Source organism: Erpetoichthys calabaricus, chromosome 10, assembly GCF_900747795.2.
Source record: "Erpetoichthys calabaricus chromosome 10, fErpCal1.3, whole genome shotgun sequence".
Classification (NCBI taxonomy): domain Eukaryota; kingdom Metazoa; phylum Chordata; class Cladistia; order Polypteriformes; family Polypteridae; genus Erpetoichthys; species Erpetoichthys calabaricus.
In genome coordinates, this window is record NC_041403.2 from 162,416,645 (window position 1) to 162,433,558 (window position 16,914).

At 41.8% G+C, this 16,914-nt stretch overlaps 1 protein-coding gene across 1 annotated transcript in view; it reads right to left on the minus strand.

The window, feature by feature from the left end:
- Positions 1-5,175, minus strand: part of LOC114659709 (signal-regulatory protein beta-1-like) — a 39,328-nt gene extending 34,153 nt beyond the window's left edge. Inside the window, exon 1 of the mRNA XM_051932660.1 lies at positions 5,018-5,175. Coding sequence (XP_051788620.1) covers positions 5,018-5,069 — 52 coding nt within the window. The 5' untranslated portion in view covers positions 5,070-5,175. The remainder of the gene's footprint in view (positions 1-5,017) is intronic.
- Between the last annotated feature and the right edge of the window lie 11,739 nt (positions 5,176-16,914).

The following is a 16,914-nucleotide window of genomic DNA, read 5'->3' on the forward strand; positions in this document are numbered from 1 at the left end:
TTCTATCCATATTGTTTATACTGTTATCATTTTATTCTTGTGCACGCATGTATTAGTTATTTATCTTTATGACTACATTTTTTTTTTTTGCAACTGACAGCTTTAATATATATTTTATAATTCTTTATCTGGCTTTTATTTCTTACTATTAGATGTATTCTGTGCAAAAGTTTTAAATGTACTTTATAAATAAATAAACCATAAACCATCTATCTACTCTGAACACCCCATAACAACAAAGTGAAAACTCATTTTTAGTCATTTATTAAAACTCAAAAACTGAAATCACTTATTCCTGTAAGTGTTCAGACCCCCTTTGTTAAGCACATTGTAGAAGCCCATTTGCCAGAAATTCCAGCTCGGAGTCTTCTTTGGTAAGTCTCTACTAGCTTTGCACCCCTGGCTTTGACGGGTTAATCCCATTCTTCCATTCAGATCCTCTCAGGCTCCCATAGACTGAATGGGAAATGTCTTTGAACGGCCATCTTCAGGTCTCTTCACACAAGGACACCCAGAGAACTGTCCCAAATCCACTCTGGCATTGTCTATATGCTTTGTCGTTATTGTCATGCTACAAAGTGACACCATCACATGCATTTGAGGTGGTCTGCACTCTGGAGCAGGTTTTCTTTAAGGACCTTTCTGTATTTGACTGCATTCATCTTTCCCTCCATTGTGACAAGTCATCCTGTCCCTGCCTCTGAGAAGCCCCCCCATAGCTTGCTGCTCTCTCCACCATATATTAGGCAGGCCTGGCCTTCACCAGACATACAGTTAGGTCCATAAATATTTGGACAGAGACAACTTTTTTCTAATTTTGGTTCTCTACATTACCACAATGAATTTTAAATGAAACAATTCCGATGCAGTTGAAGTGCAGACTTTCAGTTTTAATTCAGTGGGGTGAACAAAACGATTGCATAAAAATGTCAAGCAACTAAAAGATTTTTTGAACGCAATCCCTTCATTTCAGGGGCTCAAAAGTAATTGGACAATTGACTCAAAGGCTATTTAATGGGCAGGTGTGGTCAAGTCTGTCGTTATGTCATTATCAATTAAGCAGATAAAAGGCCTGGAGTTGATTTGAGGTGTGGTGCTTGCATGTGGAAGATTTTGCTGTGAACAGACAACATGCGGTCAAAGGAGCTCTCCATTCAGGTGAAAGAAGCCATCCTTAAGCTGCGAAAACAGAAAAAACCCATCCGAGAAATTGCTGCAATATTATGAGTGGCAACATCTACAGTTTGGTACATCCTGAGAAAGAAAGCAGGCACTGGTGAACTCAAAAACGCAAAAAAGACCTGGACGTCCACAGAAGACAACAGTGGTGGATGATCACAGAATCATTTCCATGGTGAAGAGAAACCCCTTCACAACAGCCAACCAAGTGAACAACACTCTCCAGGGGGTAGGCATATCGATATCCAAGTCTACCATAAAGAGAAGACTGCATGAAAGTAAATACAGAGGGTGCACTGCAAGGTGCAAGCCACTCATAAGACTCAAGAATAGAAAGGCTAGATTGGACTTTGCTAAAGAACATCTAAAAAAAGCCAGCACAGTTCTGGAAAAACATTTTTTGGACAGATGAAATCAAGATCAACCTCTACCAGAATGATGGCAAGAAAAAAGTATGGAGAAGGCGTGGAACAGCTCATTATCCAAAGCATAGCACATCATCTGTAAAACACGGTGGAGGGAGGCAGTGTGATGGCTTGGGCGTGCGTGGCTGCCTGTGGCACTGGGACACTAGTGTTTATTGATGATGTGACACAGGACAGAAGCAGCTGAATGAATTCTGAGGTGTTCAGAGACATACTGTCTGCTCAAATCCAGCTAAATACAGTCAAATTGATTCATGATACAGATGGACAATGACCCAAAACACACAGCCAAAGCAACCCAGGAGTTTATTAAAGCAAAGAAGTGGAAAATTCTTGAATGGCCAAGTCAGTCACCTGATCTTAACCCAATTGAGCAGGCATTTCACTTGTTGAAGACTAAACTTCAGACAGTAAGGCCCACAAACAAACAGCAACTGAAAGGCCTGGCAGAGCATTAAAAAGGAGGAAACCCAGCATCTGGTGATGTCCAGGAGTTCAAGACTTCAGGCTGTCATTGCCAGCAAAGGGTTTTCAACCAAGTATTAGAAATGAACATTTTATTTCTAGTTATTTCATTTGTCCAATTACTTTTGAGCCCCTGAAATGAAGGGATTGTGTTAAAAAAATGCTTTAGTTGCCTCACATTTTTATACAATCGTTTTGTTCACCCCACTGAATTAAAGCTGAAAGTCTGCACTTCAATGGCATCTGAGTTGTTTCATTTAAAATTCATTGTGGTAATGTACAGAACTAAAATTAGAACAAAGATGTCTCTGTCCAAATATTTATGGACCTAACTGTAGTGCTTGGAGTTCCATTGTCCCTTCAAATCACAGAATCTTTTTCTTCATGTCCCCAGATTCCAAGCTGGCTGTCCCATCCCTTTTACTCAAGAGTGGCTTCTGTACAGTCGCTATATCATAAGCACCTGATTGATGGAATGCTGCTGACATGGTCATCTTCCCAACAGGTGGTCTCATCTTGGTCGAGCACCTCTGAAGCTCTGTTAGAGTGACTATTGGGTTTTTGGTCACCTCACTGACTGAGCACCTTTTTGCCCAGTTACTCAACCTGTGCGTTTTTCCCAGTTGATTCTGGTGTTCATCAGTGGTGTGTTCTGCTCTTATTCTTTTCAATGCTTGTATGGACTGGGTGTTGGGTAGGGTCGTGGGGTCCAGTGGCTGTGCGGCATCTGTTGGTGAAGAAAGATTCATGGATCTTGACTTTACTGACGATGCTGTGATCTTCGCAGAGTCAATGGAAGCTTTGATCGGGGGTCTCGAGAGACTAAGTGAGGAGGGTTTGGGCTTGCGAGTGTCCTGATAAAAATCAAGATGGGGGCCTTTAAGAACCTCTTTGGCACGGCCATCATCAGTGTGTCTATCTGCGGAGAGAGTGTTGACCTCATTGAGAGGTTTACTTACCTCGGCAGTGACATTCATGTCTCTGGTGACTCTTCCTATGAAGTCAGTAGACGGATTGGGAGAGCATGGGGGGTCATGAGGTCGCTGGAAAGAGGTGTGTGGCGCTCCTGATATCTGTGCAAAAGTACGAAGGTCCAAGTCTCTAGAGTCGTGGTGCTTCCTGTCTTGCTATATGGTTGCGAGATATGAACGCTATCCAGTGACCTGAGACGAAGACTGGACCCCTTTGGTACTATGTCTCTTCAGAGAATCCTTGGGTCCCACTGGTTTGACTTTGTGTTGCTCACAGAGTCCTGAATGAGGCACATTACCTGCATGGTGAGGGAGCATCCGTTACGGCACTATGGCCATGTGGTGCGATTACCCGAGGGTGGTCCAGGTCACAGGATCCTCATTGTCGAGGACCCGAGTGGCTGGATCAGGCCAAGAGGTAGCCCACTTAACACCTGGCTGTGGCAGATAGAGGGTAATTTCCGAAGGTTGGGACTGGACCCCGTGTCTGCCTCAGGGGATGCCAACCAGGATCCTGAGCTGTTTCGCCGTGTGGTGGTGGTGGTACAACACTCTGTACCAGTGCACTGACTTGACCTGACTCAACTCTAGAAAGAATGCTGATGGGTCCAAAACTTCTTCCATTTCACAAATATGGGGGTCACTGTGCTCCGGGGAGCGCTCACAGCTTTAGAAATGGTTTGATGGTTTTGCCCTGATTTGTGCCTTATCACAATTTCAGAGTTCCTTGGACTTCATGGCTTGTTTTTTGTCCTGACCTGCAGTGTGGGACCTTCTACTATACACGGGCACACATGAAAACCAAAGTGATGTCCAATCAATTCAATTTGCCAAAGGTGAGACTCCAATCAAGTTCTAGAAACATCTAAAGAAGAACTGAAGCAAAGAGGATGGACACGCACAACGTGGACGGCCACAGCAAAGCATCTGAATACTTCCAGGAAAGAGAGATTTCAATTTTTGATTTTTTAATAGGTTTATAAAACTTTCTGAACACATGGCTTCACTTTGTCATTATGGGTTATTGAGTGCAGATTGATGGATACCAAAATGGCAAACTGACCCATTTAAAATGAAATCTGTCACACAATAAAGTGCAGAAAGTGGAGGAGTCTGGATGCTTTCAGAATCCAATTTGAATAACACTAAAATGGGCCTACTAACCCCGTCCATCATCTTGGTCACTGTCCAAACCCACTTATTCAGCCCTACAGTGCAGATGGTGAGGGTCTAAGACAAGAATGCTTACTCCAGTTAAAAAGATGTCTATGGTCTACCATAGCATGATTAGGCAAGAAGTAGCACCCAACCTGGAATTGTGCCCCAGTCTATGGCCGGGCACGCCGATGACCACTCACAACAGGACAATTGGAATCTGCCAAATGATCTAACAGTCATAACTGCAATGTAAATGTGGCGACTCCACACAGACTGGTTATGATGTTAACCGAGGATGTGTGGAGCTGTGGGACAACAGTGCTAGCCACTGTGCCACCAGGCATGCCCTATCCAGTGTTTATTTATCCTCAGAATCAGGTCAAGGGAGGATGGATTATTAATCCAGTCAACATTGTCCTATGATATATAGTGCCTTTTATCTCTAGAGGGTGCTATTCAATAAAAACACAACAAAGCAATTTACCTCCAAGTCTAATGGTGGTCCAGGAATGCACTGAAAGCTTCTGTAGCTTTGTCTGATCTGAGATGAAGGTGGCTGGTTTGACAGTCTCAGAATTTTAAAAACCGCGATGCTGCAGCTCTGGTGTCAGAAGCCTCAGTCGCTGGTCAGACCGTTTGACCGGACGCTTCTTAGTAAAAGGTGAAAGCTTCTGTGAAGCTGCTTATCATGCAACAAAAGACTGAAGGAGGAAGTCACTCACTTTGCAGCCTGTCCATTTGTTCATCTGATGGAGTTACCCGCAGTGCGCAAAGGGTGCTTCTCGTTCAGTTTTTTTTAAAACAGATTTAAACACTTACCCGGAAGCGTGAAGAACAGCAGGATCACTCTGAAGATACAACACTCCTTCATGGCCGGCACCAAGAAGATTGGACAACGTGTGTTTGGGAAGAGATGAAGTGAGCTGCACCTGAACAGACATAAAAAGGAAGAAGCTTATCAAGCCAAAGTGTCACGGCAGCGATTGCAACACATAAGAAATGACAGAGGAGTAGATATGAATGCAAGAGGAGCAGTAGACTGGCCATGAGGAAGGAAGGACGTCCGGTCTTTCCAAATGTGCAACATGAGGAGACTTATTTCTAATTTTTTGGGTTTGCTCAATTCAGCTAAATATAACATCTCTAGTAGTGTGGAGGAACAGACCCTTAAACTCCAAGGCTACTGGTTCAACTCATTCCTGTGACAGACACTTAACTGGCCTGTCTACCAACATTAAAAAGTCAGACTTGGCATAACCATTCTGATTTGGGGTGTTCATAAGAAATGAAATGATCATGAGATTGAAGTACATACTAAAAAGGAATTGTAGTGTTAAATATCCACTTTAATAAAAGGTTAACCATCTGTGTGTCCATCCGGTTGTTAAGTCTCATTCCAACTGATGGCACATCACAAACATTGCACAGCATTGCGCTTTTTATTCTCACAGATAGTGCATCAAAAGCATTTGTAGTATTAAAATGCATTGTGCTTCTCGTTCCAACAGAGGGTGCATCACAAACATTTGTATTATTAAAATGCATTGTGCTTTTGATTCCAACAGATGGTGCATCACAAACAATTGTAGCATTAAAATGCATTGCGTTTTTCGTAACAAAAGATGGTGCATCACAAACATTTGTAGAATTAAAATGCATTGCCCTTTTTATTTCAACAGATGGTGCATCACAAACATTTGCGCTATTAAAATGCATTGCGCTTTTAATTTCAACAGATGGTGCATCACAAACATTTGTGCTATAAAAATGCATTACCCTTTTTATTTCAACAGATGGTGCATCACAAACATTTGCGCTATTAAAATGCATTGCGCTTTTTATTTCAACAGATGGTGCATCACAAACATTTGTGCTATAAAAATGCATTACCCTTTTTATTTCAACAGATGGTGCATCACAAACATTTGTGCTATTAAAATGCATTGCCTTTTTTATTTCAACAGATGGTGCATCACAAACAATTGTAGTATTAAAATGCATTGCGCTTTTCGTAACAAAAGATGGTGCATCACAAACATTTGTAGAATTAAAATGCATTGCTCTTTTTGTTTCAACAGATGGTGCATCACAAAAATTTGTGCTATTAAAATGCATTGCCTTTTTTATTTCAACAGATGGTGCATCAAAAACAATTGTAGTATTAAAATGCATTGTGCTTTTCGTAACAAAAGATGGTGCATCGCAAACATTTGTGCTATTAAAATGCATTGCCCTTTTTATTTCAACAGATGGTGCATGACAAACATTTGTGCTATTAAAATGCATTGCCCTTTTTACTTCAACAGATGGTGCATGACAAACATTTGTGCTATTAAAATGCATTGCCCTTTTTACTTCAACAGATGGTGCATCACAAACATTTGTAGTATTAAAATACATTGTGCTTTTTGTTTCAACAGATGGTGCCTCACAAACATTTGTACTATTAAAATGCATTGCACTTTTTATTCCACAGATGGTGCATCACAAACAAATGTAGTATTGAAATGCATTGCGCTTTTCGTTCCAACAGATGGTGCATCACAAACATTTGTACTATTAAAATGCATTGCGCTTTTTGTAACAAAAGATGGTGCATGACAAACATTAACACTGCTTTTACAAATCCCATACAAGATGGCATGTACCAGAGACATGTATATCGCGTGATGCATTGCAAATGCTGTCATGATTTTCAAGGACAACAAATTAAATAACTTACTGAGCAACTTTGGGTCATCGAATACCAAGTCAACTTCATAGGAAGTACTGACAATAATACAACTGCTGCTTACAGAGTGGGTAATGGAGAACATTCAAATGATCCACCCTTCAAGCTTACTGTGGTTTTCTACTATATAATAAAACGCTACTGTCTGTGCGTCTGTGTGTGTGCATGTGTGTGTGTGCGTGTGTGTGTTTATGTCCAGTTCCTTCGATCAATTTCATTGGTCAGATTGAGTCTGGTCTAATTTGTCAGTTGCACTTTTGTTGCTCAGTCAATTTGATTGGTCAGTTTGGCTCTGGTCCGAGTTATGCCTCCTCTCACATTCTCCTTCCATTACAGCTTTCTGTCCACGGCCAGGGTTCCCCTTCCATCTCAGTCCATCCACACCGGCACTTACACTCTATACAAGCCGACCCAACGGTTGTCTTCAGACCTGAACCACACCAAAGCAGGTGCCCGCTTGCCACGCTGCTTTCTATTGAAGACGTCTCTTCTCAGCTGCTGGCCCCGGTGGGAATATGGCAATCACTCACACCCAGTGCTCTGAACAGATCGTGTTGTGGCAGAAAGACGCAGCTCAAAGAAGGCACTCAGAGTCTCGGGATGGGCAGCAGACTTGGGCTTTATTGTATGGCACACATACAGACTCAATTCAGATGACTTGAGTCCCCAGTGATTGGCAAACCTTATTTTTATTACAGTTCTTATCAAAAAGTTTACCTCACTCAGTACATTTGACACTCCTGCCTGACTCTAATTTCCTGTTACCTTGGTTCTAGTTCTAATTAGTGCCACCAATATTTCCTTGCCCAAGGGAGGCAAACTCCAGTCTTGGAGGGCTGCAGTGGCTGCAGGTTTTCATTCTAACTCTTTTCCTAATCAGTGACCAGTTTTCACTGCTAATTAACTTCTTTTTCTCTTCATTTTAATAGCCCTGTTTTTAAGGATTCAGTGCTCTGAATTATGTTCTTCTTTAAATGACAGCCAAACAGAAATCAAATGTAAAACAAGTCAACAGTTGACCAGCTAAATTGGGGCTTCAAACTCCAACTAATTTCACTCCAACCAGTTTCTTAATGAGAAGCCAATTTTTGCTATTAATTAAACTCGTTATTTAATTCAATAGCTTGTTGCTGCTCTCATTTAGACACAGCAACCATTTCCATAATTGTTGATTTTCTGTTTTTTCTAAGCACATTGTCAAAATGTTTTGGGGAGATGAGAGATGAACCTTACTCAGACCTTCACTTTTCTTTATTTTCAGATATAGTGTGATGGGCACGGGTGAGCTGGTCATGTGGCACCTTGTTTTGTGTCTCATTATTGTTTGGCAGCTAATTAAAGAAAAAGAAGCAACTAAGGGACCTGAATCAAGTTAAATAAAATTAAGGCAAAAGAAGTTAATTAGCAGCAACAACTAATGAAGAAGATGGTTAGAATGAAAACCTGCAGCCACTGTGGCACTCCAGGACTGGAGTTTGTCACCCCTGTCCTAGCCTAATGAGCATAGCACTTTATCTTATCCATTATGACCACCTGGCAGGCCTTCTGCTCTCCTTGAACCCGTCCAGTTCCTGCCACCATTATCTCTCGCCTTCAACACCATCCAACCTTTGCTCCTTAGGGACAAGCTGACAGAGATGGGAGTAGATTCATACCTGGTGGCATGGATCGTGGACCATCTTACAGACAGACCTCAGTATGTGCGTCTCGGGAACTGCAGGTCTGACATTGTGGTCAGCAGCGCAGGAGCGCCACAGGGGACTGTACTTTCTCTGGTCCTGTTCAGGCTATAAACATTGGACTTCCAATACAACTCGGAGTCCTGCCACATGCAATCCTGCTATCGTGGGCTGCATCAGGAGTGGGCAGGAGGAGGAGTATAGGAACCTAATCAAGGACTTTGTTAAATGGTGCGACTCAAACCACCTACACCTGAACACCAGCAAAACCAAAGAGCTGGTGGTGGATTTTAGGAGGCCCAGGCCCATCATGGACCCCGTGATCATCAGAGGTGACTGTGTGCAGAGGGTGCAGACCTATAAATACCTGGGAGTGCAGCTGGATGATAAATTAGACTGGACTGCCAATACTGATGCTCTGTGCAAGAGAGGACAGAGCCGCCTGTACTTCCTTAGAAGGCTGGCGTCCTTCAACATCTGCAATAAGATGCTGCATATGTTCTATCAGATGGTTGTGGTGAGCACCCTCTTCTACGCGGTGGTGTGCTGGGGAAGGCAGCATAAAGAAGAGGGACGCCTCACGCCTGGACAAACTAGTGAGGAAGGCAGGCTCTATTGTTGGCACGGAGCTGGACAGTTTGACATCTGTGGTAGAGCAATGGGCGCTGAGCAGACTCCTGTCAATCATGGAGAATCCACTGCAGCCACTGAACAGGATCATCTCCAGACAGAGGAGCAGCTTCAGCGACAGACTGCTGTCACCGTCCTGCTCCACTGACAGACTGAGGAGATCGTTCCTCCGCCACACTATGCAACTCTTCAGTTCCACCGGGGGGGTAAACGTTAACATTATACAAATTTTTGTCTGTTTTTACCTGCATTTTTATTACTCTTTAATTTAATATTGTTTTTTATCAGTATGGAGTATGTGAATTTCCCCTTGGGATTATCTATCTATCTATCTATCTATCTATCTATCTATCTATCTATCTATCTATCTATCTATCTATCTATCTATCTATCTATCTATCTATCTATCTATCTATCTATCTAGTCCCACCTGGAGAAGAGTGGGGGGGGGTTCTTGCTTATTAGTCTCTCTCTTCACTCTTGACCTCGACTCATGAAATATTAGTAGTTTTCCGGCTTGTTAAGAATTGATAAAAACAAAACACAGGTGCAAGCCTTTTTATGATTTAACCCTGCTTTACTAATGTGCAGTAAGACATATAATGCTTGTTCTAATACATCTCTCTATATATATAAAATCCAACGTCTGTCTGTCTGTCTGCTTTTCATGACAAAACTACTTAATGGATTTAGATCAGGTTTTTTACTGTAATTTGCTTGAAAATGATTTTGTGACTTCTTTTATTGCGCTATGTATCATAGTTTGCTTGCGGCACCAATTTTTTTGCGCGAATCCGAGAGATCTGGGACCTTCTTCACTCACCCACCAGCCTCGGGGCGCATAGCTGCTTCAGATTGTTCCTCACTCCACTGATGTTCTGGCAGTTTCTTTGCATTCTTCTTTCAAATTTTAGACCTATTTCTACCCTACCTTTCTTAAGTAAAATCCTAGAGAAGGCCGTCATTATGCAGTTAAATGACCACCTCAATAAACCTGCTATTCTTGATAAGTTTCAGTCGGGTTTCAGGACAAATCACAGTACAGAAACTGCACTCGTTAAAGTAGTCAATGACTGCAGACAGAGGCCTTTTATCTGTTCTCATCCTCTTAGATCTGAATGCCGCATTTGATACCATTGATCACAATATTCTTAGAAATCGCCTTGGTCAATGGGTGGGCCTGTCTGGCAGGGTCTTAAATTGGTTTGAGTCCTACCTGGCAGGTAGAAAATTCTTTGTTAGTTGTGGTAATTATACTTCAAAACCCCTGATATTCTATATGGTGGTCCACAAGGATCTCTCCTGGGTCTGCTGCTCTTTTTGATCTCCATGCTTCTGTTAGGTCAGTTTATCTCGGGGCATAACATGAGCTACCACAGCTATGCTGATGACACACAAGTGTATTTATCAATAGCGCCTGATGACCCCGACTCTCTTCATTCACTGACACAATGTCTTACTTGTGTTTCTGAATGGATGAGTGTTAATTTTCTCAAACTAAATAAGAAGAAAACTGAAATTTTAGTGAATGACAAAAATGGATATAATGAGGTTATTAGAAATAAACTTGATGTATTAGGATTAAAAGTCAAGACAGAGGTAAAGAATTTAGGGGTAACAATTGACTTTGACCTGAATTTTAAAGCACATATTAATCAGATTAGTAGGACAGCATTTTTTCACCTAAGAAATATAGCAAAAGTTAGACCTCTTATAACATTGCAAGATGCTGAGAAATAAGTTCACGTTTTTATTTTCAGTCAACTAGATTACTGTAACACCCTCCTCTCAGGACCACCCAAAAAAGACATCAATCGATTGCAATAAGTGCAGAATGCAGCTGCCAGAATCTTAACTAGGAAAAGAAAATCTGAGCCCATCACCCCAGTATTGATGTCACTACACTGGTTACCGGTGCCATTCAGCATTGACTTTAAAATCCTGCTGATGGTTTACAAAGCCTTAAATAATCAGCTCCATCTTATATATCGGAATGCCTGTCACCTTATACTCCAAATCATAACCTTAGATCTTCAAATGAGGGTCTGCTTAGAATTCCAAGAGCTAAACTTTAAAGAATTGGTGAGGTGGCCTTCTGCTGTTATGCACCTAAAATCTGAAATAGTCTGCCAATAGGAATTCACCAGGCTTATACGGTGGAGCACACTTTAACAGTAATGGCTACAGCGTAAAGTATCTGAGGGTCACTGTGCTTATGGGTAATTTGAAAACCCAACAGGAGCAGAGAGAATGGGAATACAAACTTATGCTTAAATTCAATACTCTACAAAATGGTCTGAATAGATACAAGAGTACTATTACCAGAAATGTGGACTAACTGACTGATTGACCAGCTGACTACATCAGAGGCCCATCTTATAGACAATGCACTTCAAAAAAACCTTACAGGAGTTTCTCTAGTGATGGTTATCTTTTCTCTACATTTTATTAGTTCATTGTTCTCTTCTTTCACGGTTAATTCATCATCTAAGGTTTATTAATTTTGCTAACATTTGAACCAAAATCACTTTGCTGTCCCAAAATAATCTAGAGTATTTTTCAGTTTCTTTGTTACACCTTACCTGATGAAGCTGCCTCAAAAGTGTGCTTTTGTAATCTATTTAGTTAGCCAATGAAAGGTGTCAAGAGGATTGCCACGAATTATACATCGGGGAAAGCAAAGAACCACTAGCGAAGCCGATGGCACAACACAGAAGAGCTACCTCGTCAGGCCAGGACTCCGCAGTCTATTTACACCTACAGGACAGTGGTCATTCTTTCAGTGATGAAGATGTGCACATCCTGGAGAGGGAGGAATGCTGGTTTGAGCGAGGAGTCAAGGAGGCCATTTACGTGAAAAAGAAACAACCATCTCTGAACCGAGGAGGGAACCTAAGGTTACATCTTTCATCATCTTACAATGCGGTGATTGCAGCCATTCCCCAACTCTCTGTGAATGCTACTCATGGCCATTGATCAATGGACAATTGGCATACCATTGATCACACGGCCCATTGTTAGTCAATGGTGCTAGTTTCGGCCATTATGCAAAGGTACTGTTTATAAGATTGGAGCAACCTGCAGTCAACTGAGACTGAGGAAGTCACTTGGATGAGTGATGTAACGTATCTCCCTCGGAAAATAAAAACTATGTCCAGATGAACGGAATCAACTTTCCAGAATTTCCTTACCTGGATTATTGAGCATGCATGGAGACAATAAAAGGTGTCATTTCACCCTACTTTCTCGTGTATTAGGGTAAGGTTCAGGGTTAGGGTTAAGTCACTGAAGATACTGAATTTAAAGTTAGTCTTTAGCAATCATTTACAAATATACAATACATGAGTGTTTGAAAAAGGATTTGGAGTGAAATTTTTAAAAGTTAAGGAGACTCCATGTAAATAAAGTCAAAAAGGCGCAGCTTTTCCAGTTGCTGGCTGTTGACTGAGGGGTCCTCAGGTTGGTCAGTATGCTCGTTTCAGGACATTCCTTCTAAGCTACGCATTCACTTTTCAAGTTCGTTCTTGGGGTTTTTCTACTGTTCAAATCTCTGCATGGCTTTTGTGTAATGTCATCCGCAGGTCCTAATGTGAAGAAAGAACGGCAGAAATGTTATCGAGTGTCAATCTGTGTGTGTTGAGATTGCAAAAACAAGCAGCCGCGCAACACACTGTACTTTCCGTGACGTGGCGTGCGCACACACGAGCCAACGAAACAATGCCCAGAAAACGAAAAAGGGCAGATGGTGCGATAGAGCAAAACCACGAGAACACAGAGAGAAAAGCATCACAGAGCCGGCACTCAATGGTTCATTAACTCACGCAGAGTCTCTCTTGTTGATGTTCACGAAAGCACATTTTATTTATTCGGTTATTTGCTTTTCCTGTCGGAGATTAAAATTCATTTTGATTTCTCAACTGTAGGTTTTCTGTTTTGGACACAAGGAATTCAGCGGCGCTCCTTATTTTGTAAAGTTTATTTATTTCTGTCCTTGCCAACATTTTGGAGATAGTGGTCTGGCTGTGGCTTTTTTAATCATTCCAGTACAATTGCTCCGTCCTGGGAGTGACGCTAACCCACATCCAGCCCTGCTAGTAGGTCCTCCAACTTGCAGGGAAAATTCAAGGGGGGTTGGTGGCAGGACTGGCACTCCAGTCACCAGAAAAAAAAAAACCTCACACTCTTCCAGTGGGGTTCTGAGGTCTCACACGGCTGCACTCGGGTCCCAATCCGGGTGGTATATTGTGTGGTGGGTGCGGCAACGCCCTGAAATCAGCGCATGCCCCCAACCTCTTCTCTCTCTCTTTCTCTCTCTCTCTCTCTCTCTCTCTCTCTCTCTCTCTCTCTCTCTCTCTCCATGATGTACAAAAAGTCAGTCAGTCATTTTCCAATTCCACTATAACCTAACACAGGGTCACGGGGGTCTGCTGGAGCCAATCCCAGCCAGCACAGGGAGCAAGGCAGGAACAAACCCCGGGCAGGGCGCACCGCAGGACACACACACACACACACACACCAAGCACACTAGGGACAATTTAGGATCGCCAATGCACCTAACCTGCATGTCTTTGGACTGTTGGAGGAAACCCACGCAGACACGGGGACAACATGCAAACTCCACACAGAGAGGACCCGGGAAGCGAACCCAGGTGTTCTTACTGTGAGGCAGCAGCGCTACTGCTGTGCCACCATGCCGCCCTGTACAAAAAGGTATTTCAAACAATCTATTTTTTTAAAATGCTGAAAGAATAATCAAAAAGACACATAGGCTAGGGCAGTGCTTACCAACCTCAGTTGTGGGGACCCCCTGTGACTGCAGGTTTTTATTCCAACCAGATTCACAATCGGTGACAACACCTGATAGCACTGATCTCATTTAATTAGCTGGTATTTTTTACCTCTTATTCTATATTCAGAAAAGCACAGCAGCATGATTTTTACATTTATAAGACATTTAGAAATATTTCTGCTTTTGCTATTGATTTAAATTCTTAACTCTCTTTTATTGATTTCATTCTATTTTGTCCTTCCTCTGTGCAGTTTTTCCCCTTCGTTGTATCTTATTAATGACAATTAAAAATGAGCAGAGCAGACACGCTGGCAAACAACATGGAAAAATCAAAGGCTGCAACTACTTTAGCATCAGACCCACCAATTAGTGAATAATGGATTAATTAAACAATTAGAACACCTAGAAAAGTAGAATGAAAATCAAGATAAAAATATTGTTAAAAAGAATAAAAATACATTATTCCCATATAACTGCTTGGTACATTTTAATATACCAAGCAAAAAATGAGGCCCAGTGAGGCTGGAGCTCGATCGCAACGTTCGCAGGTTGGATCTCGCCTTGGAAACATCTTGGACAATTTTGAACGAGACAGATGTGCTCGATAAAAGATTTAAAGTTAAATAATTGAATGCTTTTCCACATATGGAGCTTGAGTGAATTCTGTGCATGGCTGCCTTCCACTCCGTTTCTGAAATACTGAATAAGAGATCCTTTTTCTACTGTGCTCTGGGATCTTTAAAAAGGAAGGGACTCTAAAATGTTTTTATATATTATACATTCACATTTGTGAGTTTGAACGTTAAACGTGTCCACTTTTATTTTTCACAATGTCAAAAAAAAAAAATTCTAAACTCTTACCGAGTATCGATCTGTGTATTGAGATTGCACACATGCTGCAAAAAAAAACAATCAACCGCTAGCACTTTGCTCTTTTTGTGGCATGCGCCCACCTGGGCAAACTAAAAATATTAAGAAAACGAAAAAGGCAGATTGTGCGATAGAGCAAAACCACAAGAAAACAGGTTAAGAAGCACCACAGACCCGTGACTTAACTTATGCTGACTCTCTCTTGTTGATCTTATAATGGCATATGTTATTTATTTATTTATTTGCATCTCATGCCAAAGATAGGTTTTTGGACACAAGGAATTCCAACAATGATTCTTATTTTGTAAAGTTTATTATCATTTACTGATGTTTTTGCCAGCATTTTGGGGATAGCTGCATGGTCATTACTGTGGCAATTTTTCCTAGGATGCACCGGGATTGCTTGGCGGATGATGTCAATGATGTGACTCTACGTTTTTTTGGACACAAGGAATTAGACGGTGATCCTTATTTTGAAAAGCTGATTAGTATTTATTGCGGTTCTTGCCACCTTTTTTGGGATAGCTACCTGGTCATTGCTGTGGCGGTCTTTACTAGGATGCACTGGGAGTGCGCGGCGGCTGACTTCATCGATGTGACCGTAGGTCTTTGGACACAAGGAATTCAATACTTATATTGCGGCCAGAGCTTTCTCTGAAAAGTTTATTATTATTATTTACTGCTTCTTTTGCCACCATTTTGGGGATAGCTGCATGGTCATCACTGTGGAAATTTTTCCTAGGATGCGCCGGTAGTGCACGGCAGGTGACGTCATCCAGGTGACTATAGATTTTCAGACACAAGGAATTCAGTGGTGCTACTTATTCTATGACCAAAGGTTTGTCTGAAAAGTTTATTATTTACTGTTGTTCTTGCCACCATTTTGGTATAGCTGCATGTGGCGATCCTTCCCATGATGCATTGGGAGGGCATGGCGTGTGTTGTCATCGACACGACCATAGGTTTTCAGACTTATACTGTGCCAGAGGTTTCTCTGAAAAGTTTACTATTGCTTACTACGGTTTCTGCTACCATTTTAGGGTTAGCTGCATGTGGCGATGATTCCCATGATGCACCAGGAGGGCATGGCATATGATGTCATCAATACAACAGTAGGCTTTCGGTCACAAGAAAATCAGCAGTGCTACTTATTATTTCTTATTATTATTTACTGCTGTTCTTGTCGCCATTTTGTTGTGTGGTCATTGCTATGGCAGTCTTTCCCATGATGCACCGGAATTGTGGACGGGTGTCATCAGCAACCATATAGAGGTCACTGTGTGCATTCCCAGCTTGCATTCAGAATGTGGTTTAGATTTCAATATCTTTGTATAATACACGAGTGGTAGCTTCACATCCTCTTTCATAGACTATGGGACAGCACAAAGCTTTAAAACAGTCAGAGCGCTCCAGTGAAGCTTTAGACGTCATCGGCCACGTGGCTGTAAAGCTTCAATACAGTGTGCTTCATTAAAATGACACAAGCTTCGAAGCCTCAGTATCAAACGTCCAAAGGCTTGAAGAACTGAAGGGTCTTCTCTCATTTGTCCGATTTCTTATGTTGCAAGACAAGTCCTGAGAACATTTAAGAAATGGACCTGGATGTAATTTTAAAGAAACAGGCTTGATGGACTGAAGGGTCTCCACTCGTTTGTCAAGTGTCTGAGTGTCCCTGAGCATCCCAGCCAAAGCCCAGACTTGCAGAACCTGCATGGAGCAACCTTGAAGATGGCCATTTCCTGATGCTTCCTATCCAATATAACAGAGCATCGGAGGATCTGCTAGGAAGAATGGGATAAGCTGCCCAAATCCAGGTGTGCAGAGACTTAGACTTAGTCAAGCAGAATTGGAGCTGTAATTATTTCGAAAGAAGCTTCTGATTTAGAGGTCTGAAAACTTTTCGGAAGGAGAGACTTCACTTTTTGATTTTTTAATACATTTGCAGACCTTTCTGACAGCACGTGTTCACTTTGTCATGACAGGTTACTGAGTACTGATGGCAAATGAATCCATTTAT